Raw genomic sequence first — 27,187 nt, 5'->3', positions numbered from 1 at the left:
TGGACAACCGACAACTTGCTCTTGGTTAGGCGTACAAGCGTTACCCGTAGCCCTAACGGTTGGAGGAAAATGGCTAGTGTGACACCACATCAAGGCAGTGAGGCCGCTGATTGGGTGAGCGCCAGCGATGACATCATCGGACTCCCAGCGAATCACAAACGTGTTTTCATAACTGTCAGCCAATTGTAAGGCAATTGCCTTCAACTGCTGCTTCAAAACAACCCGTTTTCTTCCTTTTTCCAACATACATATTTTGAGGTAACAAGGAAGTAAAGGGGAAAAAAAGTCAGCTTCTCCACAGGTTGGAACAAATAAGCGCTTTTTCAGTGTTTTCAATACCCCGAGTTTCACGATCCTCGAGTTAAGCACTATACCTTTAGAACGAAGCAAGCGTGAAACTCGGGAGGGTACTGTGGTCGCCCAAACCAAACTATTCAATCTTCTGAACTCCATAATGGTTAGGTTTTCAAAACAACACCAGATACAAAAGAGATTTCCCATATGGCTTCCTCAAATTTCTTAACTTAAATATGAATACAAAACACTACACAATGAATTGTTGAAGTCTTTAGTATTAGTTTGGAAGCTTACTAACCCACCATGTCGAACTGTGAAAGTGGCCCTAAGATAAGAAACATATCACTATTGGCACATTGCTAAATAAAATCATGCTTGAATTGGTCAAGTCATGAAGTGGAGGCAAGAACACTTACAGTCGACGCACACAGTCCAGAACTTGTGGGTCCTTGCTGATGACATCAGCAATGATGTGTTGCAAACCCTGCTCAACTTCCTCCACAGTGCGTAGGCCTTCACGGTTCGGGTCAATGAGGGAATACAGCTCCTGCTGGATTAGCTGATAAAAATACATAAGTAAAAGAGAGAAAAAGAAACAACCAATGGAAGAGCCAGCCAGCTGCTGGTAGTGAACAACTGTGTACTAATTCTCTTGCATAATACACAGCTAGCATGAGTTTCAGTTGTGGTACAAGTTGTAAATTAAAAGTACTACAAATGGTACTTGTGGAGATTCACTACACGCCTCCAAAATACGATATTATGCCTCCATATTATACTTAAGGGACGAAATACATGTCCCATAACCATAATATGAAGGCGGAAAAACTTAAAAGTAAATAAAAAGTGGTAAAGGTAGTGAAAAGGCATATTATACATACACGCACTTTGTTTTGGTGTCGGCGGTGGCTCTTGCTCTTGCAGTATTGGGAGGTGAGCAGTGTTGCCAACAATCCGGTCAGTGATGGTACGCTAAGTTAGCGATGGTACGTTTAGTTAGCGATTAGCCCACGCATGTGAGACCAGGTCCACCACTTGTGGTTATTTTTTTTTTTTTTTTTTTTTTTTTTTTTAGAACACGCACCTTTAACCAAAGGGTTTTGTGAAGGTTTGGGCTGGGTATAGTAATAGGTAAAGGTGCGTGTTCTAAAAAAAAAAAATATATAAAAAAAAAGCGTGGTGGACCTGGTCTCACATGCGTGGGCTAATCGCTAACTAAACGTACCATCGCTAACCTAGCGTACCATCGCTAACCGGATTGTTGGCAACACTGCTAACCTCTCAATACCGCAAGAGCAAGAGCTGCCGACAACACCAAAACAAAGTGCGCGTATGTATAATATGCCTTTTCACTACCTTTACCACTTTTTCTTTACTTTTAAGTTTTTCCGCCTTCATGTTATGGTTATGGGACATGTATTTCGTCCCTTAAGTACAATATGGAGGCGTAATATAGTATTTTGGAGGCACGTAGTGAATCTCCACAATTACCCTACAAATAACTCATCTGTTAAAACAATCCAGTATAACAAGCATCTAACTTCTTTTTTTTTTAACCCAGTACTCACATATTTGTTCTGTGTGCCCTGTAACACCTCCGTGGCAGCAGGTCCTAGGCCCAGCTCCCGTGCTCGCTCAGCATATGTTCGCTTTCCAGTGCCCTTATATGCAGCAGTCTGTACCAGAAGTGAATAAAAAGCAGATGATGTTCCATAACAGTCAGCTTTCAAAACAGTTATTACTGAAATTTTTCCAAAGCAAGAACTATAGCCAAGCAGGTCACATGCCATACTCTCCTTACATTGATCAAGGTACTGACACAGTGGTTCTCAAACTTTTATGGTCAGCTGCACACTGAAGATATCTCTTGAATTTTGTTGGCACACCTAGCCTTAAGGCCTACTATATTGATATGTGACTACATATTAAGCATCAATTCCGGTATGAAATAATATATGTAGGTACATATATATACGTATACAATAATCCCCCCTCCATCGCGGGGGTTACATTCCACACCCACCCACGATAAGTGAAAATCCGCGAAATAGAAATACTCTATTTAAATACACCCTAGGCAGGTTGCTATAACTTTTACGGTACTTTTAAAAGCATCTTATGGTCTTTGAACACACTTTTAAAACAACAGAAAAACACTGTATACTGAAGGGAAACACGCGGAACTGGGACAGAACAAGGCGAACAGCTTCTCTCCCTGTGAGATGCGAAGCAGTGAGATGCTTCTAGAACAAAACAGCCAATCAGTGGCTAAGAATACAATACTGACGCTCTGATTGGCTGAATCAGTACATAGGGCCATTCTATCATGACGCGGGAGATTTAAACTCATAAACTATGCTCCAGAATGCCATGAAATGGCAAAAATATATGCGATATCAAAATTAATAGGTCTTACAGAAAAAAATGAGAAATACCAGGACCGCGGAAACTGAACCGCAATATCACAGGGGTTTACATATATATGTGTATATATATATATATATATATATATATATATATATATATATATATATATATATATATATATATATATATATATATATATATATATATATACATATATACAGTAAAACCCTGATTATCCGAAATGGAAGGGGGGAAGCCTCTTTCGGATAAGCCGATTTTTCGGATAATCCGGATTTATGGCCGCCATTTTGATCGCCGCCAGTTTGATCGTCGGCATTGTGTCTTGCTTTCTCGTTTGGATGAATATCACTTTGATCTAGCACCTTGGTTCTTATTTTCTCATTAGAACACATGTAGCTAGTATGGACGGACCATTAGCCCAGTGTGAAGTGTGTGACGCGACTGCCGCCGACTGACGATGTAAACAATGAAACCAAACAAACACACGCTACGCTAAACAAAGTAGTACGCTTAAAACATGTGATGTAAATGTTTTATTGTATGTTTGTCTGTGTGTCTCCTTGTCTGGACCAGTGTATGTTGATACTTGTGAGCGTTGCAGATCTGAATTGTGAATGTTGCAGAGTGCGATTGTGAATGGTTGTGCAAGCTTGCAAGTGTGACCTTGATGCATCGTGCAGGTGGAGACACAGTATGATGACTCATATTATCGCGAACTCGTATGTTGGAAGGGAATGTGGCATGGAGTGGAGAGGGGAGTCGTGTTTGTGTCGTTGTCTTTAGAGTACGGTGTGAGAGTAGTCGTGCAGTAGTTTGTTAGTTCGCCGCACCTACCTCCATGCTAGGGCGAAGGTGCGGACCGGGTGTTGTTGAGAGTTTGTTTAATGTTTTTGTCTAATACATTGATCTATTCGTTACAAGCTATTTCGCAATACGTATTAGAAAGCATATTCATTTTAACTGTTCTTATCAATTTTAAATGTGTTAATATAGTACATATGTAGTTACTTTTATTTATTTTGATGTTTTATAACGTTTTAGTATTGAAAAAAAATTAAATTTTAACTATATATATATATATATATATATATATATATATATATATATATATATATATATATATATATATATATATATATATATATATATATATATATATATATATATATATATATATATATATATATATATATATATATATATATATATATATATATATATATATATGTGTGTGTGTGTATATATATATATATATATATATATATATATATATATATATATATATATATATATATATATATATATATATATATATATATATATATATATATATATATATATATATATATATATATATATATATATATATATATATATATATATATATATATATATATATATATATATATATATATATATATATATATATATATATATATATATATATATATATATATATATATATATATATATATATATATATATATATATATATATATATATATATATATATATATATATATATATATATATATATATATATATATATATATATATATATATATATATATCAGTGGTGGGCACCAATCACTTTTTTGCTGTTCCGATCCCCGATCATCCGATCAGTTTGGGCAAGTGATCCGATTCCGATCATCCGATCATTTTCTAAGTACTGCTGTTCCGGTCACCATTCCGATCATCCGATCATTGAAACTTGTAATAATTACTATTATTTTTTTTAAATAATAATTACAAGCAACACCTATTTTAGGCGTTCTTTAAGTAATAATTTCAAATAAGTAATAACTTAATTATTTGCTTATAAATATCTTTATTTTTCCTCTTTCTTTTGGTATACAGGACATGATAAAGGAAAAATGTTATCTTAACTTCTTATTTTAGGCATTTATTTAAGTCTACCCTTTTTATTCCGTTTATGAAAGTATGAAAAAAGAATTATGTTCACTATTTTAACTTTTGTTTGAAGTTGATTTAGATTTTTGACAAACATTTTTCAAATTTTTAATATTTTATCATCGATATCTAGGAAATATTTTTTACTATTCTATGAAAAACGAGCGATAGTGATCATTAATCTCCTATCCTTCCTGATTAAATGGCTTTCTGAATAAAAGATATTGGTCCATAAATAAATTAGTTACAAGAAGAACAGAAGCAATAAGGTTTTGATTTATAGTGAGCCGGTGTTGTGTCATCTGCCATCCACGTATCCTAAGACACCCCATCCTGATCTGCGCATGCGCAGAACCCGATGTTTACAAACACAGTGTTGATATCGTAGTTTGTCCAGGCAAGATGGCGGCAAGACAGCATGGCAACTTTTATGGGAAAATGGCCAAATTCAAGGATGACATGAATCCCATATTTCAGATAGCCTACAATTAACATTCTTAATTTACGAACATGTTCAACAAACATTGAAGCACATTCAAGTTTGAAATTTCACACTTCTTGTTTTAAAAATGTACTGGAATATTACAACTAAACTTATTATGTAAAATAATAATAAAGAAATATGTTGCACAAACTTTATACCTGTTACCCCTCTGAATGTCACTGTCTCCATCCGCCATGTTTGTTTACATCTCAAATCAGCACCCTCGAGTCTATAAGAAGGACCAATTCTGGAGGGTCCCAGCCCTTTCCTTACTAAGCACTCGCAACAAGACTATCCCCCCAGCCGCGCTCAGGCACCTTAGCAGGAGAAGGGGGTCTCTTTTAACCGCTGTATCTCAAAAAATATTCATCACAGCTACAAAACAAAAACACCATTGGAAAGAGGAGGCCAAAATCTATAAGATTCGGTTATGTAAGCCTCTCCCGTGAACATACAGGCACGTTCAGGGGGTGTTTTTTGTTGTGAGTGCGACTGGCACTCGTGGCGAGCTTTTAGCACCACCAGCAAGTGACGCTAGTGCTCGCTCTTTTAACCTCTGTATCTCAAAAACTATTCATCACAGCTGAAAAACAAAAACACCATTGAAAAGAGGAGGCCAAGATCTATAAGATTCGGTTATGTAAGCCTCTCCTGCGAATGTACAGGCACGTTCAGGAGGTGTTGCCTGTGAGGACGTACATTTATGCGTGCGCGACGGTCAGCCGTAAGGCAACTACTGAGTAATCTCTTGATGGGTTGTTGGCAGGGCAGTATTGCCAACTGTAAAATTTACAACTATTTGCTCAAAATGTCAGTCATGTGATAGGTGAAGCTATGCAAAAATACCTCTATATTGGACAACAACATCCACCAGTTACTCGTCCGTAGATTTTCCGCGCTAGGCTGATATGATTTTCCACCAAATTTCGTGGAAAACCCACTAAATTGGCAATGCTGTGGGGTGAGAAATAGTGGTGGAACACTCATACGCAGGAAATTTGAGTGCAACTGGAGCTTGCAGCGAGTGTTTAGCACCACTGGCAAGTTACACTAGTGCTTGCTGCGAGCATTTAGCAACGAAAGAGTTAAATGTCAAGTACTGGGATTTGATAAGGATCTGAATACATGTAAAACTTTAATACTAATGACCTGATAGTGGGGGGCTACGAATGTCAGGGAAAAAATCTTCACCTGACACTCGTGGTTCAAACCTGGATATTATATTTTTTCAAATGTCTGCTGATATTTAGAGGTGCATCTTATAAGCCCATGCATCTTACAAGTCATCAAATATGGTAGTTCCGATGCCTCGAAAATAGGGAAATGCGGCTGCTAAACCTTGGTCCGGTTGCAGGAGTCTCCATAACAACCGTAACACACTGATTTGTGTTTTATATTATTTATCATTGCTATTTGTTAGTAAAATTACTTTAATTCCAGATAAAATACCATGTAAAATGATTTTTATATAAAAAAAAAATTGAGATACGGGACGCATCAATGGGATTTACATTATTTTCAATGAAGAAATTCGTTCTGGATTACGAGTGTTTTGGTGTGCAAGCAAAATTCCGGAACGAGTTAAACTCGTAAACCAAGGTATGCCTGTATACCTGACTAGTTATATATTCACTCATTCATTTAGTTTTACATCTTCAATGCAAACATAATAATGTTGTCATGTTCGAGAAGCATGATACACTTATCTAGGAAAAAATACACAGTGCACTAGAGGGACAGTCATGGTACACAAGTGTGCAGTGGAACACAGTTTGAGAATCACTGTATTGACATGTAATGCAGCTCAATATGAATGCAGATATATGAGGCATCTAGAGCTCGAGGGGCGAACACACCAACATGGTGAATTTTGAGTTTTCACTGGTTTCCGCTAGATGGAAGCACTGTGCAACCTCTGTGAACGTGAAAATGGGAAATCGGTCTCTATAGTCCAGTAGAAGGGTGGTGACAGAAAAGTGTTTTTGCCTGTCTGCAGAGTGTGTGAAGTTGGCTGTATCAGAGCTCTAAAGGCGAGCGTCCGGGTAGCCAGCCAAAAAAAAACGAAAAATTTTTTAATAATCTAAAATTGTTCGTGGTTTTTTTTTTTACAGCAAAGGAGACAGTTTTAGGGCGTAAAAAAAAAAAAGCCCACTACTTACTGCTCCTGAATAGAGGTCAAAGGAGTGGCTAAAAAGAAAGGTCAATTTCGGGAGGAGAGGTGTCCTGATACCCTCCTCTTGAAAAAGTTCAAATCATAGGCAGGAGGAAATACAGATGAAGGAATATTGTTCCAGAGTTTACCAGCGTGAGGGATGAAAGTGTGAAGATGCTGGTTGACTCTTGCATAAGGGGTTTGGACAGTATAGGGATGAGCATGAGTAGAAAGTCGTGTGCAGCAGGACTGTGGGAGGGGGGGAGGCATGCAGTTAGCAAGTTTAGAAGAGCAGTCAGCGTGGAAATATCGATAGAAGATAGAAAGAGAGGCAACATGACGGCAGAATTTAAGAGGTAGAAGACTCTCAGTATGGGGAGGAGAGCTGATGAGACGAAGAGCCTTTGACTCCACTCTGTCAAGGAGAGCTGTGTGAGTGGAGCCCCCCCACACATGAGATGCATACTCCATACAAGGGCGGACAAGGCCCCTGTAAATGGATAGCAACTGTGCGGGGGAGAAGAACTGGCGGAGATGGTACAGAACGCCCAGCCTCGAGGAAGCTGATTTAGTAAGCGATGAGATATGAAGTTTCCAGTTGAGATTTTGAGTTAAGGATAGACCGAGGATGTTTAGTGTTGAGGAAGGTGATGGCTGAGTGTTGTCAAAGAATAGGGGATAGTTGTTTGGAAGATTGTGTCTAGTGGATAGGTGGAGAAACTGTGTTTTTGAGGCGTTGAAGGACACCAGGTTCCTCTTGCCCAAATCGGAAATAATAGTAAGGTCTGAGGCTAAGCGTTCTGTTGCCTCCAGCCTTGAATCGTTAAATTCCTGTAGGGTGGGTCTTCTATTAAAAGAAGTTGACTAATGCAGAGTGGAGTCATTGGCATAAGAATGGATAGGACAGTTCATTCTGGAAAGAAGATCATCAATGAACAACAGAAAGAGAGTGGGAGATAGGACAGAACCCTGTGGGGCACCACTGTTAATAGGTTTAGGGGAACCCTTTACAAGTATGTTTCCGAAAGTTTTAGGTATAATTCCCTATGGTTCCTTAGTTATAAGTGGTTCCCCCCCCACCCATACCCACTCGACAGATGTTTTGTTAGTTGTAGAAAGTCATACTAAAACGTTTATATAAGAAAAAACAGGAAAGTTAGCATACATCTATTGATTACTAGGAAAGTCTGGCAACCTTGGGTGAGTGTGAGAGTGTGGGCTGATGGCTGAGCACTGTACATAATGAAATCAGTACCTGTGTAGCTGAAAGGGGACGGATGCCGCCCGCCTTTCACTCGCTGATACTTGATACCGCTACACCGCATGTTATTTACCCAGTGTATCCTGCTTTTTGCCTGCTGTCAGCCATGGGACGGGTGTCTAAAAAGATTAAGCAGAGGAGGGACGCCTGGAAGAAGAGCAAGGACACAAAAAGACAGCGTGTTGAGCCTGACACCACCACCGCATCATGCTCCTGCAACTCTGATACCCCTCGCTTGACGAAATAATACCTTGCCTTTAGGAAGGGCAGGGGGGGATTAGGAGCCTGATATGCTTGGAAACACATCTGATTGTATTATCAGATTGTAGATAATCATAATAAAACACATAGTATACCTGAAAAGACTTCCTAGTGTGTTATAACAGGTGAGATCGATCGATAAACTTTATCGGCCCGTATCTCAAAATGTAAGTTATTCCCCTTCTAAAATCTATTTTGGAGCCAGTTTTAGCTTGATTTCAATGAAACAAAAACTAAAAGGCAGAAGAATGTTTTTTCATCCGATGTATGTCGCTGTTTTTTTATATATGTGAGTTGTCATTTTGTATTAATATTTTCTGGGTAAAAAAAAGCGAATTATATTTTTCCCCAAAAAAATATAAAAAAATAATAAAAAATCTAAAGACGGAGAAACAATGCACATCAAAATGTGTCTTAGCCAATAAAAAATGAGAGTCGTGGGGCCAATGATCACGCCAGAATAACACTCGTAAGTTTCAGAAGGGGCTCTTGGGGGCTGACGGGGTTGGGGGCTAGAATGAGGCTGAATGTCTAAAATTGATCTACATGTTGTCAATATTTCATAGCATAAAAATCAGAGTGATTCATGCATATTTACCAGAGATATGGCAACACCGTTCCTACCCGGACTCTCGCCTTAACCCTTAATGGAAAGGGTTAATAATTAAAACATTTTCACACAAACACTGATTCCACTCAATTTGTCTGGCTGAAAACTTTCTATTGATGTGTCATGATATTGCTGTGTGTTTTTCATTATGTTTTTGCTATTCTTGACTTTGAAGGCCTGTAGCTCAAAACTAGGTAATTGGCTTGTTCGCCCCTTGAGCACTAGACGCCTCACATAGCACCTATATAACTATTCCTTATTTAGCATGACTGAGCACTTACCAGGTGCTCCACCTCATGCATGGTTGTGGCACACAGTAGCGATGTCTTGCGGTCCTCTGGCAGCTTCTTATTGTCTGTCTTTAAGATTTTCAGCACCCTCTCTTGAACATGCCTTTAAAACAGTGAAAACAAATATATTAATCTATATAAATAAGTAAACATCTGATCGACAATGCACAAATATATAAAGTAACATCTCACCAATAATGATTTCCAAAATAACATTTTTGACTAACAGCAATTTAGAATAAATACAAAATTGTGTGATGATTTTGAATATATAACAAGTAGTTATAGGGGTTGGCTTTGATGATGACAGAAGTGGGTGAGCCAGATGAGTGTGGGGATGGGGTGAGTGGTACATCACAGTAGCCTCCATGTGGATCCTTCACACCAACTGTTACACTAAAAATCTCATTAACCCTTTCAACGCGAGGATGCGTATACTGCGTCCTTGTGTGCTCTGTACCATATCCGAGGACGCGTATACTGCATCCTTGCTCGCTTTAGCCAGCACACGAGTTATTTCATCCCGGATATTGTATGATTGTTTTTAGGATGTAGGTCGGATATGATACAGTGTCTTATTTGACTCTTAATGTTATTATTGTGTAATAACGTAAGTGAATCTTGAACGCATTTGTACTTGATAGTAACATTTAATTCAAACAGAAAATAACAAAAATAATAAGAAAGAAATGATATATGTGTGTGTGGAGTTCTTCTTCCCTCGAGTTGCCACATGGCCACATTTGTGCATTGTCTCACCGCCCCCTCGGCTCAGGGACGCAATGTGAGGCTCATGCAAAGCTTCGGCCTCCTCCTCACATCCATCCCGCTGTCTATTCTTTCTTCCTTCCTTCCTTCCTTATACCTCCTCTCTGCAGTGTGTGTGTGTGTGTGTGTGTGAGACGCGGCGTGAGGCTCATGCGGGAGCTCCGGCCTCCCCCTCACATCCATCTCGCTGTCTGTTCTTCCTTCCTTATACCTCCTCTCTGCAGTGTGTGTGTGTATGTGTGTGTGTGTGTGTGTGCGCGACGCGGCGTGAGGCTCATGCGGGAGCTCCGGCCTCCCCCTCACATTTATCCCGCTGTCTGTTCTTTCTTCCTCCCTTCCCTATACCTCCTCTCTGCAGTGTGTGTGTGTGTGTGTGTGTGTGTGTGTGTGTGTGTGTGTGTGAGAGAGAGAGAGCGAGAGAGAGAGGGGGGGGGCCTCTTCAACAAGTTTCAGCTTGATGTTCCTCGAGCCTTCCCTCCCTTTCTCGCCATCTAATCTACATGTGTATGTGTGTGTGTGTGAGTGTGTGTGTGTGTGAGAGAGAGAGAGAGAGAGAGAGAGAGAGATGCTAATCTCTCGCAAATTTCTCTGTATATTCATGCATACATCTCAAAATTATCAAATAATTTGTTTCTTTATGTGCACCATTTAATTTTGCATGTTTTTATATATAATACATGATGATTATGTCGAGTTTATGGCTGAAAACTTGTTATAACCAGTAGCAACGTTTGAAATTTGGCGTACGCGGCCATTCCAGATATGGGGCGGGGTGTTGTTTTCACCCAGCCGTAATGAAGGGATTAAATGAGTTTTATATTACTTATTTTACTTGTTGATTTATAGGCTTCTTATTATTTCAGCGAAAACAGAGGAAATAAGAGGAGGGTTTCAAATGGGAAAATTGGGTGTTACTAAATCAAGGATCTAAACTGACATTGATAACTGAGGTCAGGAGCCGTGATACACAACTTACTTTAATTGGGAATATGAGTTTTGAATCTCTCGCAGTTTCTCAACTTCCATGTTCCCAGTTTTGTCTTTTCGGTAGCGTGCAATGAAGGGAAGAGTGTTCTCCTGGTCAAACATGGTCACCACATTGCGTGCCACCCACTCTTCCACATTCTGTCGCTCTGCTATCACCTGGGCTGGATCCCATTCAAACACTATTTGTATGTCATCATCAGGAACCTGGAAATAAAAGTAACAACAGATAGTGGTTGAGAGTAATATGAGGAAATGTGAAACAGGTTACCTAAGTAAACCATGTCCTTATATTATGAAAGAAAAGAAACTTGCAAATATGACAATTGTACAAGACATAAGTAAGAAGCAGAATGACAAGTGAGATGTATTGTGTACAAAGCAGAAAAATTTATCCCTCTGTATGTATCCCAGTGAGCAATACATACTGGAATTGTGTTTATTCAAAACTTTGTCTACAAAATAAAAAAAAGCCAGGATATTGAACCTGCAAAATCAAGGAGAGTTGTTGATGTACTTAGGCTGGTGGAAAAAAATACTCGAGAGGCAAAGTCGTCCACTTACACGCTTGCGGTATTTAAGGGTGCCGGCACCTCCCACCTCGCTCCGAGTGGTCTTCTGTGCCTTTGGTTGCCGCACCACCTTCACCTCAGGCTCCTTGCGCTTCACTCCCCTCTGCTGACTCTGCTGCTGTTGTTGCTTTTGTTGTTGCTGCTGTGTCACTCGTTGTTGGGCCAGCTGTTGCTGCTGCATCTGACGTACTTGGGCCTGCTGTTGCTGCAGCTGTTTCAGTTGCTGCTGTCGCTGTTGTTGCCGCTGAAGTCTTTGTTTGGCTGCCTGCTGCTGCTGCTCCAGTTGCTGTTGATGGTACTGCTGTACTGGTCGCCGCTGCCGCTGTGGCCGTCTAGGTGGTGGTGGTGCCAGTTGCTGCTGTTCTTGGTGGAGTTGCGGCAACTGGTTTGAGGGTATATGCTGCACCTCATTTTGCTGAGTAAGAGTGAATAAGCCTTTATTTATATAGATTCAAAAATATGAGTTTAACAGATACTCTCAACATACTTGCATACCTGAATCACTCCCATCTTACATACACATTCTATGAGAACATGAACACACAGACAGGTATGCTGTTTCATGTGCTAACATAATACAAGAAGCAAACTTGTTAAAATATACAGAAAGCACAGACCAAGCAAACAAAGGAGGACAGTCAAGAGGGAACTCACCGATAGGGCAAGCTGTTCACCACCGCCGCCTCCACTGCTGCTGCCACTGCCATCATACAACACCTCCACCTCCCGGACATTCTGCACTTCCTCCAAGATCTCTATTGAGACGTCAAGGGCTACAGAGAGAGAAACAGCAGTTATAATTGAGACAACCTGCTGGGGGGTCTGGAGGAAGTACAGCAAACAATTACAGCATTGATGGTTCTTGACTTTTTGGGTAGACTTAAACAAAGAACAAGATGCGTAGGAAGTCGGAAAGTTTCGTTTAGTTAGCGCAACATCTTTGGTCATACGCCAGAGAGAGACAGAAGGGGAAGGTATTACTATAGGAGAAGGGAATAGATCCCAGGAGACGGGACACAACCTCCGATTAATACCTGGTACCCATTCACTGCTGGGTGGACAGAGGCGTCGGGTATCGGAAAAGCCACCCAAATTTTTCCACTCCGCCTGGGAATCGAACCCAGGCTCTCTTGGTTGTAAGCCGAGTGTGCTAACCACTGCACCACGAAGCCCCTTAAATGTGAAGGAAACTATGGATATCTCTCACATATACATAGTGTTATTATATATGACCCCACCTCCTAGTTACAAATTTCTGGAAAATGACATCATACAAAGGCAGACAACTATTTTTTATATAAATAACATATGATATCTGGATACTATTTGTAAAAATCTGTAAGTCAGAAAAGGATGAACACACTTCTTCCAGAGTCAAAGCAATTTATTTGTTTGGTGCCAGCAGCAAAATTATCAATTCATTCCTGCCTTTATAAATCTAAGTAACCTAGTGCATAGGATGGGCATTTGCTACCGTCAATCAACCCATCAATGGGGGTGTACACTAAGGAGCGCATCACCTTCTCCGCCCTATGAAGCCAAACACACGGGCTCCTCCAGGCATGTCTTCAAGCAGACCCCTCTCCAATCATAAGTACATCCTGGCAGAATCTATCAATTTATTCAAGCCATAAGCTCTGTGGGCATCCTCTTGGCCTCCTCCACTCAGGTTTGTCTCTTACAGAAACAACCCGATGAGAAGGGTCGGTTTCTTGGTAGCATGTCACATCCCTGAATAACTGGAGCAATATCCCATGACAGGTATCAACAACACCTTACACTCATGCTGAGCAAGTCCATAACACCACAGGCCAATCCAATCCACCGTAAAACTTCCTGGCAAGACCCACTGTTGTTCTGAACTATGCTACCATGGTATGTGAAATTTTCCAAGATATTAATGTCCTCGCCACACGCAAGAACAGGCTGTACTGTTTTATCTAGCAATGCTCCAAACACCTGTGCCTTGGTCTTGGCCCAGGAGACCTGTCATCCCAAGGGCTTCGCCTCCTTGTGCAGTGCCTCGAGAGCCATCACCAGAACCCTAACTGCCTCTTACGTATATATCGACAATATTGGCATAGTTATATCAGGTTTACTTAGGTTAGTTCTTAACCATGTGCACCTTAACAATATAGCCCATATAGTTTGAGGCGAGTAGCCTTTTTTTTTTAAATAGTTATTTTTTATTGTATTGAGATGAAAATTTTATGGGAAGTCAAGACCACTATATAGATAAGATCTGTGGTCCAAAAGTTCCCCTACCTCCCCCCCACACTTTTGCCAACCCCCCTCCCCCCCCTCCAAAATCTTTTTTTTTTTTAATCTATCTCCCCTTAGTTTTTTTTATTGTAGAGTCATCTGCTTCACATAAAGGAAAGGTCATATTAAGGTCTTCAGTATAACAATGCCATTTTTTTAATATCTGGCTTCAATTGACAAAAAAAGAATAATTTCTTCGAGTTGCCAAAATTTTTGAAAAAAATGCAGAAAAAATATTTTTATAAATTTTTGTGCCATTAATTTTGAAAATATCGCATTGTTACGTTAAAATACTGGCCTTCCTTGTTTGTTGAGTCTTTGTTTCATTGAAATTGATGCATACCGTATATGGCTAAGAAGATAGATTTCAAAGGTGAAGAAATCACGTATTGAGATCGTTACGCATACCATCGTGCAAGATGAAAAAAAGATGGAAAAATACACAAAGTTGGGGTTATATTTCAAGCCATAACTCAGCAGATATAGTGAATATAGGTGTAAAACTTCATCAGGGTGTTGCCAGATGGTGTAGCTCTACCTGGGATTTTTTTCCACCTTAACCCCTCCCCCCAACTGGCCGCTCCCCTTAATGCTACGTATGTATTTTGGGTGATTATTGAAGCAAGGGTAGCCTACTTTCCTAGACAGTGACTGCTTATTTCTGGACAAAATATCATACTTTTTATCATGGAGATGCTATTTTTTTCAAGAAATCACAAAGTGATTGAGTTTTCAATTCCTGAGGTGCACCCGTCACCGCCCCGCTACCACCCATTACAGGTAACTCTCGATTTACGCGAGTATTGTGTCCTTGAAGAGGTCGCGTAAATCAAAATCAATGTAAATCAAACGAGAGGTAGGTTTCTATCAAAAAATAAATATTCACTTCATTCAGTGGAGAGAGAGAGAGAGAGAGAGAGAGAGAGAGAGAGAATAACCATATCACCGAGATATCCACTCAGGCACTCAGTCTCAGCCTCACTCATGTGAGGAAGAAATGAGGGACACCATGAGCGACTAGCTAGTATTGGTACCGAGCAGTCTGGTACCGGTACCGTACCGTATAGGTGGTACTGTTAGTACCGGTACCTCCCCACCCCTATTGTTGAGTAGCGTGGCAGCGTGGGTACTGTATTGTTGTTCAAGTGGCGCGTGGGAAGAACTGAGCTCAGCTGTGTGGCCGCGGCGCCGTGTGAGTCCAGTTGCATGAGACATCTGGTGGCCACTCCATAAAATATCGCATATAAATGAAAATAACATGTAAATTAAACATTTATTTGGATTTTGGACCCCGCATTATTTCAAAAACGCGTAAACCAAACTCGCATAAATCGAGAGTTACCTGTACCACCAACCAATGTAGTGGTCCCAACCCCCCGCCACCAGCTTGTCCCGTCCCATGCTGTGCATTTCCGCTGGCCTACACTGCATGCCAAATAAGTTTACCGTTTACCGTTGATGAGGTTTCAGGCCCTGCTCCGCCGCTGATGCAGTGCTCTACGAGGGCCGTCAACAATTTCAATGTTAGCCTCAATAGTAGTCTTCGATGCACTTATTCTCAAACACCGTAGTGAGTGAGTGAGTGTCTTAATTTACTTCACGAATAATATCACATATAACAATTAGTTCAGTGTTCATGTCTGCTATTTTCATTATAGCATCACAATTAAATATTCAACAATTATTTTCAGCACACTGAACATTCGTCACACACAATTTATCTTTGAGTACAGACACTAATTAATAGCCATGATTGGCTATGTTACGAATTCTCTCAATTTCAGTCTGGAGAACTACACAACACTGGTCATTTGCTGAGTGGTTGATTTCAGGCTTCTTGTATCTCACACATTTTATACATTTCTTCTCAGCCATGATGCACTCCAGTGATTTATGATTGCCAGCACATTTGAAACAATTTTGGGCATCTCCATTGGTCTTGGCAGTACTGTTGGCCTCAAGATGGCCATATCTCTGACAATGATAGCATATAATTGCATGGTATCTGTCTCTCACTGTGTATATTCCCCATTCTAATTTTAGCTTGTCGTGATTCTTGTAAATCAGCTGTCTTACAGTTGGGTCACACCTCAAAATGTAGTGCATCGTGCCGCCAGCCGCAGGCTTGCTAAAAACCAGCTCAATCTTATCCTCAACACCCCCAATGGCGTGTAAGAGCTCATTGCGGCCTAAGATGGTCTCATTTATTTTTTCCTTGGTCTCCTCTTTATGCACATAGCATATCATCATCTTTGGTTTCATCTTTCCAACACTCTTGGTATTAATTTGCTCAACAGACTCCAGTTTTTGAGCAGCCTCATCCCTTGTGTTCTTATTATCAAAGTTCATGACAATGTTACCTCTATTTGTAAATCTTGAATCAGTTATTTGAATACCATTCAATGCCTGGGAGACTTCATCCTACATGTCTGTTGCCTTCTTTTCCTGTGTAGAAGCTTTTACATCTAAGAGATTTTTCTTGACCTTCTTGCCTCTCTTGCCACCTCAGCCCAGCTAGATTCAGCATGCTCAGCACGTTTAAGTGTGTCAACAACTGATCCCAGCTCCTCCTGCACCTTCACAGCCCTTGATTCAACTTCATCCTTAACCACAGATATTTCCTAAGATAATTCTTGCTTGAATTCATCCATTTTCTCCACAATTTTGGTAGCCAGAGATGCTTTATGGAGGCATGGGTTGCACATCCAATTAATTTTAGGAATATTCTCCTGCTTAATTCCAGACAAATGAGCACACTTCACATGACACCATTTAGGGCACAAACAGCATCCAATCCATTTCTCGCCTGTGAAATCCTTACAAACGTAACATAAATCCAACGGGGCCTTGGCTTTGCCAGCCATATCGACGCAGCACTTTTCTCACAGAGCCAGACGCAGTACCGATCACGGCCACGACTACACACACACCTAACCTAACATAACAACCTAATATAACCTACCTAATTAGCGTTTTCGCCCACCCTCGACCCCCCGACAGGGAGGCTTCGCCCCCAACGATTACCCTAGTAAGTAGGGGTTCACCCCCTCGACCCCTCTATTTTCCGGAAGTCACTTATTACTGCACTGCATTCATCATCATCATCATTTCATCGACACCTGCTCCTAGGAGCTCCCACCAGGAGATGGTCACGGCAGAAGTTTCCATCTCTCTCTATTCAGGCACTCCCTCCTTGCTTGCTCAAAGTTTCTCACTGATCTTTCTCCCCTCTCCCTAACGTACTCCTGTACCCTATCTCTCCATTTCACTGGAGGTCGCCCTCTAACATTCCCTCCCTCTATCTCACTCACATACACCCTCCTGGTCCTGGCACTGCATTCGGGGACCAAAAAAAAGAATCCATACTGTAAGTATCAACTTCGCAAGAGGTGGTTACCCTCTCTTCAATATTACATATAACTCGATTTACGTGAGTTTGGTTTACGCGTTTTTAAAATAATGCAGGGTCCAAAATTCAAATAAATTTTTAATTTACACGTTTTTTTTTACTTATACGCAATACTATATGGAGTGGCCACCAGATGTCTCACGCAACTGGACTCACACAGCGCCGCGGCCACACAGCTGAGCTCAGTTCTTCCCGCGCGCCACTTGAACAACAATACAGTACCCACGCTACTCAACAGTAGGGGTGGGCAGGTACCGGTACCGGTACCAGTACCGATACTAACGATACCAGCTATATGGTACAGTACCAGTACCGATACTAACGATACCAGCTATATGGTACAGTACCAGTACCAGACTGCTCGGTACCGTTACCAATACTAGCCAGTCGCTCATGGTGTCCCTCATTTCTTCCTCATACGAGTGAGGCTGAGACTGAGTGCCTGAGTGGATATCTCGGTGATATGGATATTCTCTCTCTCTCTCTCTCTCTCTCTCTCTCTCTCTCTCTCTCTCTCTCTCTCTCTCTCTCTCTCTCCACTGAATAAAGTGCATATTTATTTTTCGATAGAAGCCTACCTCTTGTTTGATTTACATTGTTTTTGATTTACATGACCTCTCCAAGGACACAATACTCGCGTAAATCGAGAGTTACCTGTATACGTATTTTTGCCCATTAACCATAATATGAAGGTTTATGTAATATTTTGAGGTGGCAAAGCTATACAATCCATTCATCGGAGCATAAGCAAGACACCACTATCTACCAGGAGGGTCTGTGCAAAACTTAAGGTTGATCACACTCAAAATCCATCTCAAAGGTGATGTCACAATAAGACTTCTGTGCAGTGCAGCAGCTTATTTTTGGTAAACCACTTTGCTATTGATTTCATTTATTCTTACTTCCTATTTTTTTTCCATTTGATATTTTTTTTATGTTGATTTCTGTGTTTTGAGGCATCATATGTTGTGCAATTGAATAATAACCATAACATAGTCATTTCAGTCTTGATCCCCCTGTTAGGTTACATATAGGGTAAAATTGAATCTATGGTTGAGCACAGGTTAGGGTAAGTTAGATACAGGTAGGTTAGGTCATGTTAGGTTGGATTTAATTTAGATAGATTTGTTGTTGTTTTTTGTTTTTAAATTGAATACACTAGATTCACTTCGCAATGTACCTTTGTATTCACTGGCAGTGGACAGAGTAAAATGGTGAGCAATGAGTTTACGCCACCTTTGATAGTGCATGTTAGCACACGTTTCATGGCTATTTTTACAGTTGTTTTAATCTCTACACTATTTCCTGTGGGTTTCCAAGAGGTTTCAAGTAGAAAATAAGGTAAAACTTCAGTTTTTCACCAGTACCACTTCCAGTTGCCAGTTCTTGCCCCTCACCATTACAGCATGACACCACTACGCATGACAAAACGGGTTGCAATTAAGTATCAAAATCAAGTAAATTTAACCAATTAAATAAAAACTAACACCTACCAGACAGGGCTTTGCTCCCCCTTGACACCCCCACCTGTTTTGGTGGAGCTTCGCCCCCATCAGCTCCCATATTATTGAGTGAAATTAAAATTGTAAAAATGAGTAATTTGCAACAGCAATATTACTGAAAAATGATGAATAGCACATTCAGAACTAGTATATAAATTGTGTTAACCACCACAGTGAAGTGGTGAAGAAGTGGTCAAACCAAAAATATGTATGATAATGGAATAGCAGAGCCGGTTAATCTAGCCAACAACTGCTTCTAATATACCGAAAAAATTGCATGGGTACTGCATAGGATACTTCTTTTGCTTCACATTTGTGAAGGTTTTAGTTACTGGTCGTCCCAATTTACTGTGTAAACGGCTTGATTATGTGGGGGTGCCTTGAAAATTTCTAAGTCCAATGTTGTTGTTTGACACGACAGCTTCCTGGGCAGACTGAGCCTCTTAGCTGCCTAATACTACACCACAGAAACTAGTTCCTAAGTCAATAATATCCAGAACGCGCATGGATCATAACAATTTCGGACAAAAAACGGTCTTATAAGAGTTCTACGTTATTTTCTTCTATATATTAAAGCAACTAATGCTGCAGCTATTTGTATTTTCTAATTTCAAAGGAATACATTCGTGAAATTTTATTACGCAAGGGTGCATCAGTGGTGGCACCTATAGGCGGGTTCCTGAAGTCAGTTGTTTTCAAGCTGCCATAATGGATGGAAGGCCCGACACTCTCACTCCCTCAAACTATCAGTCTACTTCACATCTTGGTAGGTGTTAACTGAATATTTAACCTCTTTATTGGTATGCATGTAGGTTGACAAAAGGACCGATTACTATCACAATACCGAGTTTAACAGCGACAAGGGCATGTCACGTGCGCTTTGTGATTCGCGGTCGCATGAAACTGTGACAAGCACGTGTCAGAAAACAAACGGATATTGTTCAACGCACGATACTTATAGTTTGGGTATAATGGAGGCCAGGGTGATACGTAGCAGTCGGTAGGTCACTCCCGGGTCAGTTAACAACAGGAGCGTCAGTGCGGGATGACAGCTGTCACAAATCTGTTTTATTTTGTACCCTAAACTACTCGGTAAAAATGATCTAGCATCAACTTACAAGAAGTGGATGGGTTAACCGTCAGTATTGTACCATATGTAATTATGAAACATGACATTTCCCAAGAGTTGCTCGACTACGGATTGGGGCACTGGGGGTGGTGGGGTGGGGGTTCAACTACGCTGACCATCCAATTACCGTATTTTACGGCTTACAAGACGCACTTTTTTCCTAAAAAATACCATGAAAAATGCTTGTGCGTCTTCCAAGACGAATGTTGTATTGGGGCAGCAACTTCCAGGCTCAAGTGAGCCGTATTGGCTCGACCGATAAGGACGTGGATTTGTAAAAGTCAGTCCGTCAGTGATACCAGACTACAAAAAAGCAAATTTCAACCTAGCCCGTGAGCTGCTTCCCTCTGCGACCTGGGACCAACTTCACCTAACCGACAATACAATCGACAACGTGTGGAACAACTTCAAAGATAAGCTTTTGCAGGTAGAGAAGGCTACAGTGCCTACGAAACCCAGGCGAGCAAATGGTACCGTGGATCCACCGTGGATGACCACAGAAATAAAAAGGGCGGTAAACTTAAAAAAAGGAATTATAACCTGAAGAAAGAAAATGACACGGCCGAAGCCCGTACTCAGTACCACACCAGCCTCAGAGCTTGTCGCACCCTCATTCAAAGTAGTAAACGCAACTACGAAAAGCAAATAGCGCGTGACATCAAAACAAACTCAAAAAAATTCTTCACATACATCAGATCGAAAAAGAAAGTAAAATCCAATATTGGTCCCCTGACAGATGAGACTGAATCTGTAACTCAGGACAGTAAACAGATGGCCAGAATCCTCAACAGTAACTTCGCATCCGTATTCACAGTTGGGGACATCAAAACCATTCCCGAGAGCCCTGACCCGCCGAGTGAGATCACACCCCTGGAAATTGACACAATATGCGACCAAGAAGTTAAAAAGTATTTGGACAAACTCAACACGAACAAGTCAACGGGACCCGACGGTTTGTCACCACGGTTATTAAAAGAGCTTAAACAACAAATACTTCAGCCACTCACTAGCATATTCAACCAGTCTGTTAAATTGAACAAGGTCCCGGAAGACTGGAAGATGGCGAACGTAACACCAATTTTCAAAAAAGGAGACAAAAGCATTGCATTAAACTACAGGCCCATAAGTTTGACATCAGTGGCAGGAAAAATAATCGAAAAGATTATTAGAGCCAAACTTGCCAAGTTTCTAGAAGACAATAATGTAATCTCCGACACCCAGCATGGCTTCAGAAACAAGCGCTCATGCCTAACAAATTTATTAGACTTCTTCCAAGGTATATATAATAACTGGGATGCCCACATCCCCAGTGATGTTATATACCTGGACTTTCAGAAAGCCTTCGACAAGGTACCGCACGAGCGACTCCTTAACCCCTAAAGGGCCGGCCTGGGTGGTCATCTACAACATCCACAGGACCGGCACCTCAGCACCAAACACTGAAAATAGCCTATATTCACACACTTGATTCTGCTGAACTACAATGCAATAACAAATTACTTTGTCGTCATAGTCATCATCAACTCTTCTTCTTTTTAATTATTGCATGAAAACGTTTCTATGTGCTGTGGTTTTGGAGAAATATTGAGTTGAAGAGGAGAGACTTTTGGAGTTAGCGAGGCTCTTGCTCGCTCTGCGTTCGTTTCGCTTGTGTGGCCTTGACTAGTGCGTAATGAAAACGGATGCCCCCATGCTCTAATTCTTATATATAGTCAATACTCTAAGCTTTCTCTATGTAACACAGTCTTGTGATGTGTGGTTTGGGAGTCATTGTAGCATACTCTTCTCATTCTCGTGTTGCTCTGCTGGGCTCGGCAGGGTCTGGCAGGAAATCGGACGCGTCAGAATCCGTGTCAGTACGCCTGTCCATCGTGAGAGCGGGCAAGATTCTGAAGCAGTAGCCTAAACATATCTCTGGCAGTGTTGCCAACGAATGGTCATCGAAAATTACCGAAAAGTAAATAAATTTAGCGCGAAAAAAGCAAAGTGGCTATAACCGCCCCCGGCCCTTCCGTGGAAAAGCGGCTATAGCCGCCTCCGGCCCTTTAGGGGTTAAGAAACTGCACTCGGCGGGCATTGGAGCCAATCTGATCACGTGGATAAGAGATTGGCTCACCGGCAGAAAACAACGAGTACTACTAAACGGACAGCCTTCCAACTGGCTTCCAGTCACTAGTTGAGTGCCTCAAGGGTCAGTGCTGGGACCCATTCTCTTCATCATATATATCAACAACCTCGAATCAGGATTGAAATCAACAATATCGAAATTTGCTGATGACACCAAGGTGGGTGGAAAGGCCCTCACAAAGACCAACTGCGAAATCATTCAGAAAGACCTCAATCACATTATCGAATGGTCAGAAACATGGCAAATCTCCTTTAATGTTGACAAATGCAAAGTCATGCACATTGGGTCCAGAAATAGTAACCACACATACATCATGAATGGGAGGCCTCTGCAGGCGATGCAGGAGGAAAAGGATCTTGGAGTCACTATCAGCAGTGACCTGAAACACACGAATCACTGTAAAAAAGCCTACAACAAAGCCAACACTATGCTCAGGTTCATAGCGAGGAACTTTGAGTGTAAAACGCCAGACGTGATGCTATCCTTGTATAATTCCATGGTAAGACCGCACCTCGAGTATGCAGTACAGTTCTGGTCTCCTAATAACAGAAAGGACATTGATTTATTGGAAAGGATTCAACGACGTGCCACAAAGATGATTCCAACCTTAAGGGCTCAACCATACGATGAACGACTCAAGCGACTCAATCTCTTTATATTGGAGAAAAGGCGCCTGCGAGGGGATATGATTCAAGTCTTCAAGTATCTGAAAAACTTCAATAACGTCGATTACTCCAAATTCTGCAAACACCACGCGTGGTTATTTTTTTTTTTTAGAACACGCAGCGCAACGGCTGCCGTGCTGAGGGCCTGTTCAGCCCAAGCCCCAGATGACCTCGAGTCAAGGCTCAGGGCTGTTTTGGGGTGGTTAGCGATGGTACGCATGGTTAGCGACGGTACACTTGGTTAGCGATGGTATGCGTGGTTAGCGATTAGCCCACGCATGTGAGAGTATACCTTAGGGATTTTCCTTACTTTCGAGAACAGGGAATTTTCCCTAATTTAGGGATTTTTCAAGGGATATTTTGGAAGCCCATTTTTTCAGTGATTTTGCCTTCCCCCCAACAACCCCAGTTTCCCACAGGTCCCCAGGCTTGTGTTGGGGGGTAGGGGGGCCTGGGGTGGTGGAGGGGGAGAAGTAGTTGTTCCCTAGTTTTACCTAGCAGCCGATTCAGTAAGAAATTAGATATCAGCACATGCATAATAGCAATCTTTGAACAACTGCCATGGTGATACTATGGTTATTATCTATTTATTTGCTCAACAAATGGTGTCTCATAACACTCAAATTTAAAAATTATCAAATGGAAGAGAAGACCAACCAGAAGTAGGAAGCAGCAATCAAAGAATTATTTACATCCAATATTTTTTATAAGTAATAAGTCATGCTGATTAAAAAAAATAGCATGATCCGTGAAATCCCAGAATGACCTTTGACAAAAATTTACCCAGGCCATAATCCCTTTTACTTCCCACTTTACAGCCCGCATACCGCCTCCACCTCACACCAGGGAGTTTCTGAATTCCTCATTCAAGAAGGCACCCCAAGGATGCCCCCATTAGTATAAAAGGACTCTTGGAGACGACTCTGGGTATACATAATGTAGACCCCCGTGCCACTCAAGTATTTATATCAGTCATTATTTCACCCATATTTGAATTACTACGGCTATCCTGTACAATTACACGACAGTACTTGACGACCTATCATGTGTGCAATTGGAGGTGATCAATGCGTTCCTTATTGAGATAATACAGTTTGAATAGGCTAGTTCATACCTTCCCGGGCTGACATCTTGTAAGGTGTGCAACTGAGCAGCTGAAGGAAGGGCTGAGGGTTGGGCTGCGTCTTGGTCTTGGTCTTGGCTCGGAAGAGGTCATTCCGGTAGTAGGTACAGCCTTTGTAACGGATTACTCCCTCTTTAGAATACATAAGTATGGAAATTGATGACAAGCAGGAAAAGTTTGATTTATCGGACCATAACCTAATTACAGTGACATTGAAAAGGAAAGATAAGGGATCAAATGGAGTAAAAGCAGAAAGATGGAAAGAATATGAATACTTTAAAACTGATAAAGACTCGAGACTATAGTGAATCCACGAGGAACTGGAGGATTGGGGGGGTTCTGCGGGGGTCTCTCCTCCCGTACCACGCTGCCACATCTCTTGTCTCCAATTGTGGGATTAGAGTCAAGGTGTTATATATAAGTGGACCACCATTAGCCTCCCTTCATTTATTTCTCCTCCTCCTCCTCCTCCTTTTTTTCTCTCGCTCTCTCTCTCTCTCTCTCTTCGGGGACGAGAATACAGGCTGTCTTGGTGACCTGTTCGTCATGCACTCATGATCCAGTTTGGCGCAGACTTTTTCAATAGTTCTTTCACTAACATAAGTGGCTCTTGCTGTTCTTGCAGTTACTCTTGTGAGTGGTATGATAAATCCTCTGTTGTTTTTTTCGTCTACAAAGTACTTGTTTCCTGAACCATGATGTCCTCCCTGCTATCCTCAAGGAAAACCCTCAGTTTGCACCAAGGTGGTGATGCCGTGTGTGGCAGCCTGAACTACTGCCGTGCTATACAAGGCTGTGATCTCTGCAGTATTCTACTTTAAGGACTAGTATTTACTCTATCTCTGTATTCATTCCCATCTAGTGCTTGGGCAATGTTCTCCGTCCCCACATTTTATTGTCTTATTGTCCAGGGGGAGGTAACGCCCCCTCCCTTGTTGTGCTTTCCTTCCTACCATTGTATCTTTTTAGTTTCATGGTGCTACCTACACATGTATTAATAGTTGTATAATCACACTCTGTCCTGCCTGGGGGTTGGGATGGCATGTTCCTCCCTTCTCCCTTGTTGTTTACCTGCAACAATAAACTATCAATCAATCAATCATTGTAAATGAGTTCTTTCTCGCGGCTGTGCAGCCAACGACGTGGAGAGGCAGGGGCCGGGAGGAAGGGAGGGTACGTAGAGGCAGAGGCGGGAGCGGGCCACGGGCCCATGGGCCCACCTGCTGACCCTTCCATGACCTTGAGAGAAGTGACCTGGGCTCTGGATGTGTAGAATGACAACGTTGGAATACAACTCTGTCAAGTGTCGTGGTATTTATAAAAAATATTTGTTATTATCTTAAAAACGAAACAATCTTAACGCTATATATAACCTTATTGGATTATCCAATTATTTAATTAAATTCATTTAAAGGTAGTAAATAGCTGACATATGAGAGGAAGCGAGAAGTGTTGAGAGTGTGTGGCAAGGTGCGGTGCGGGGCTGACCCGCACCTCTCACCCCCCAATCCGCCAGTTCCTCCTGGATTGACTATAATGAGGTATAGACGAGAAGTGGAAAAGAGGTTAGAGAACAAAGACACAATAAGTATAGGAAATCTGAATTCAATACTATGGGATGAGGCAGATAAAACCCTTAAGAAGAAAAGTAGGAGGAAAATTAAAGGAGGTGGACAGGAACAAAAGTTAGAACAACCATGGATAACAGACAAAATTAAGCAGTGTATAAAACAAAGGAAAGAATATAACCGAGCCAGGAGAAATGCTACAACACCACAAGAAGAAATATATTATAAAGAAAAATATCTACTAGCAAAAACAGAGACCAATAAGAAAGGGAAGTCAGCAGTGTATGATTATGAGGAAAAAATAGCAAAGGAAATAAAGGAAAATATTGATAGGAAAAAGTTATGAGAACTTACTGATAAATTGAGGAAAAAGGAAAGAAAAAAAGAAGGTGAACTGAGAATCTACGATGAAAGTGGATAGGAGTTACCTAGAGAGGAAATTAAAGAAGTGATTCAAGACTACTGGAAGAATATCTATAGAATGAATGAAAATAATGTAAAAGAAGTGTGGAATGCAGAAACAAAAAGAGTATATACAAGAAAAAGAGAGGAAAACTTACTCTCAGAAAATATTGTAAAAATACTAATAGAGAACGAACAGGGGGAAGACTTGGCCGTGTGGGATGAAATTAAAGAACACTGGAACATTTTGATACAGTGAGTAAACTGAACAGGGTGATAAAGGAGATGGAGTGCCCCATAGTTCAAGAGAAAGAAGTAAAAGAAGGCTTAAAGAAGCTAGAGAACAAAAAGGCAGCGGGTCCGGACAAAATGAAGGGGGAATTCTATTAAGCACTTCAAGACAGTGAGAAATTTATAAAGTTATTGACAGAAAGCTTCAGGGAAATATTAGAAAACGGAACAGTACCTGATGAATGGAAAGAGTCAAGAACAATAATGGTGCCAAAGAAAAGTTTCTGAGTTAAGGCCAATAGCAATAACAAATGTGTCATATAAGTTATTTATGTCAGTAACAGTACAAGAATATATTGAAAAACACTTAATTGATAATAAACTAGTAAAAGATAACCAAAACGGATTCACAAAAAAGGGCAGAATAGAAAACAATTTAATGGTGTTAAAATATTGTATTGACAATACATTCAAAAATAGAAAAACATTATATGTGATGTCAGTGGACTATGCTAAAGTATATGATTCAGTAAAAAGGGAGAGCTTGATCAGCATATTAATGGACTACAAAATTCATCCCAACTTAATAGATGTAGTGACTGGAATATATACAGACGATACCACAGATATAGCAATAGGAGGAGATAAAGAAATCGAAATGATAGTGACCAGCGGCATCAGACAGGGCTGTACAGCTTCCACTACCTTATTTAAATTATTGACATACGTAACAATAGACACACTGGAAAAAGAAGGAGGCTACCAAGACGAAAACTTGAAGTTAAGT

The 27,187-nt window shown here is 40.9% G+C and overlaps 1 protein-coding gene and 1 non-coding gene across 2 annotated transcripts; both read right to left on the bottom strand.

The window, feature by feature from the left end:
• Positions 1-274: 274 nt before the first annotated feature.
• On the bottom strand, positions 275-24,340 carry LOC126997903 (S1 RNA-binding domain-containing protein 1-like). Its single transcript, XM_050859116.1, has 7 exons — positions 24,191-24,340; positions 12,636-12,754; positions 11,974-12,396; positions 11,402-11,616; positions 9,649-9,760; positions 1,866-1,973; positions 275-856 (listed from the first exon to the last, which is right to left on the bottom strand). The coding sequence occupies exons 1-7, from the start codon at positions 24,204-24,206 to the stop codon at positions 710-712; spliced, it is 1,140 nt and encodes a 379-aa protein (XP_050715073.1). The 5' UTR covers positions 24,207-24,340; the 3' UTR covers positions 275-709.
• Trnav-uac (transfer RNA valine (anticodon UAC)) lies at positions 13,080-13,153 on the bottom strand. Its single transcript has one exon. It is a non-coding gene; the product is annotated as a tRNA-Val (tRNA).
• Positions 24,341-27,187: the final 2,847 nt, after the last annotated feature.

The sequence above is a fragment of the Eriocheir sinensis genome, chromosome 13 (assembly GCF_024679095.1).
Source record: "Eriocheir sinensis breed Jianghai 21 chromosome 13, ASM2467909v1, whole genome shotgun sequence".
Lineage (NCBI taxonomy): Eukaryota > Metazoa > Arthropoda > Malacostraca > Decapoda > Varunidae > Eriocheir > Eriocheir sinensis.
Note: the sequence above shows the minus strand (reverse complement) of the source record. Positions and strands in the feature narration are given on the sequence as shown.

What these genes read in the sequence shown, in the direction of transcription:
- LOC126997903 (XM_050859116.1), bottom strand. An exon ending in AACTCATATTCCCAATTAAA is followed by an intron (nt 9,761 to 11,401) that starts GTAAGTTGTGTA and finishes ACTGTTTTAAAG; the next exon opens with GCATGTTCAAGAGAGGGTGC. An exon ending in TGCATGAGGTGGAGCACCTG is followed by an intron (nt 1,974 to 9,648) that starts GTAAGTGCTCAG and finishes CTTCTGGTACAG; the next exon opens with ACTGCTGCATATAAGGGCAC.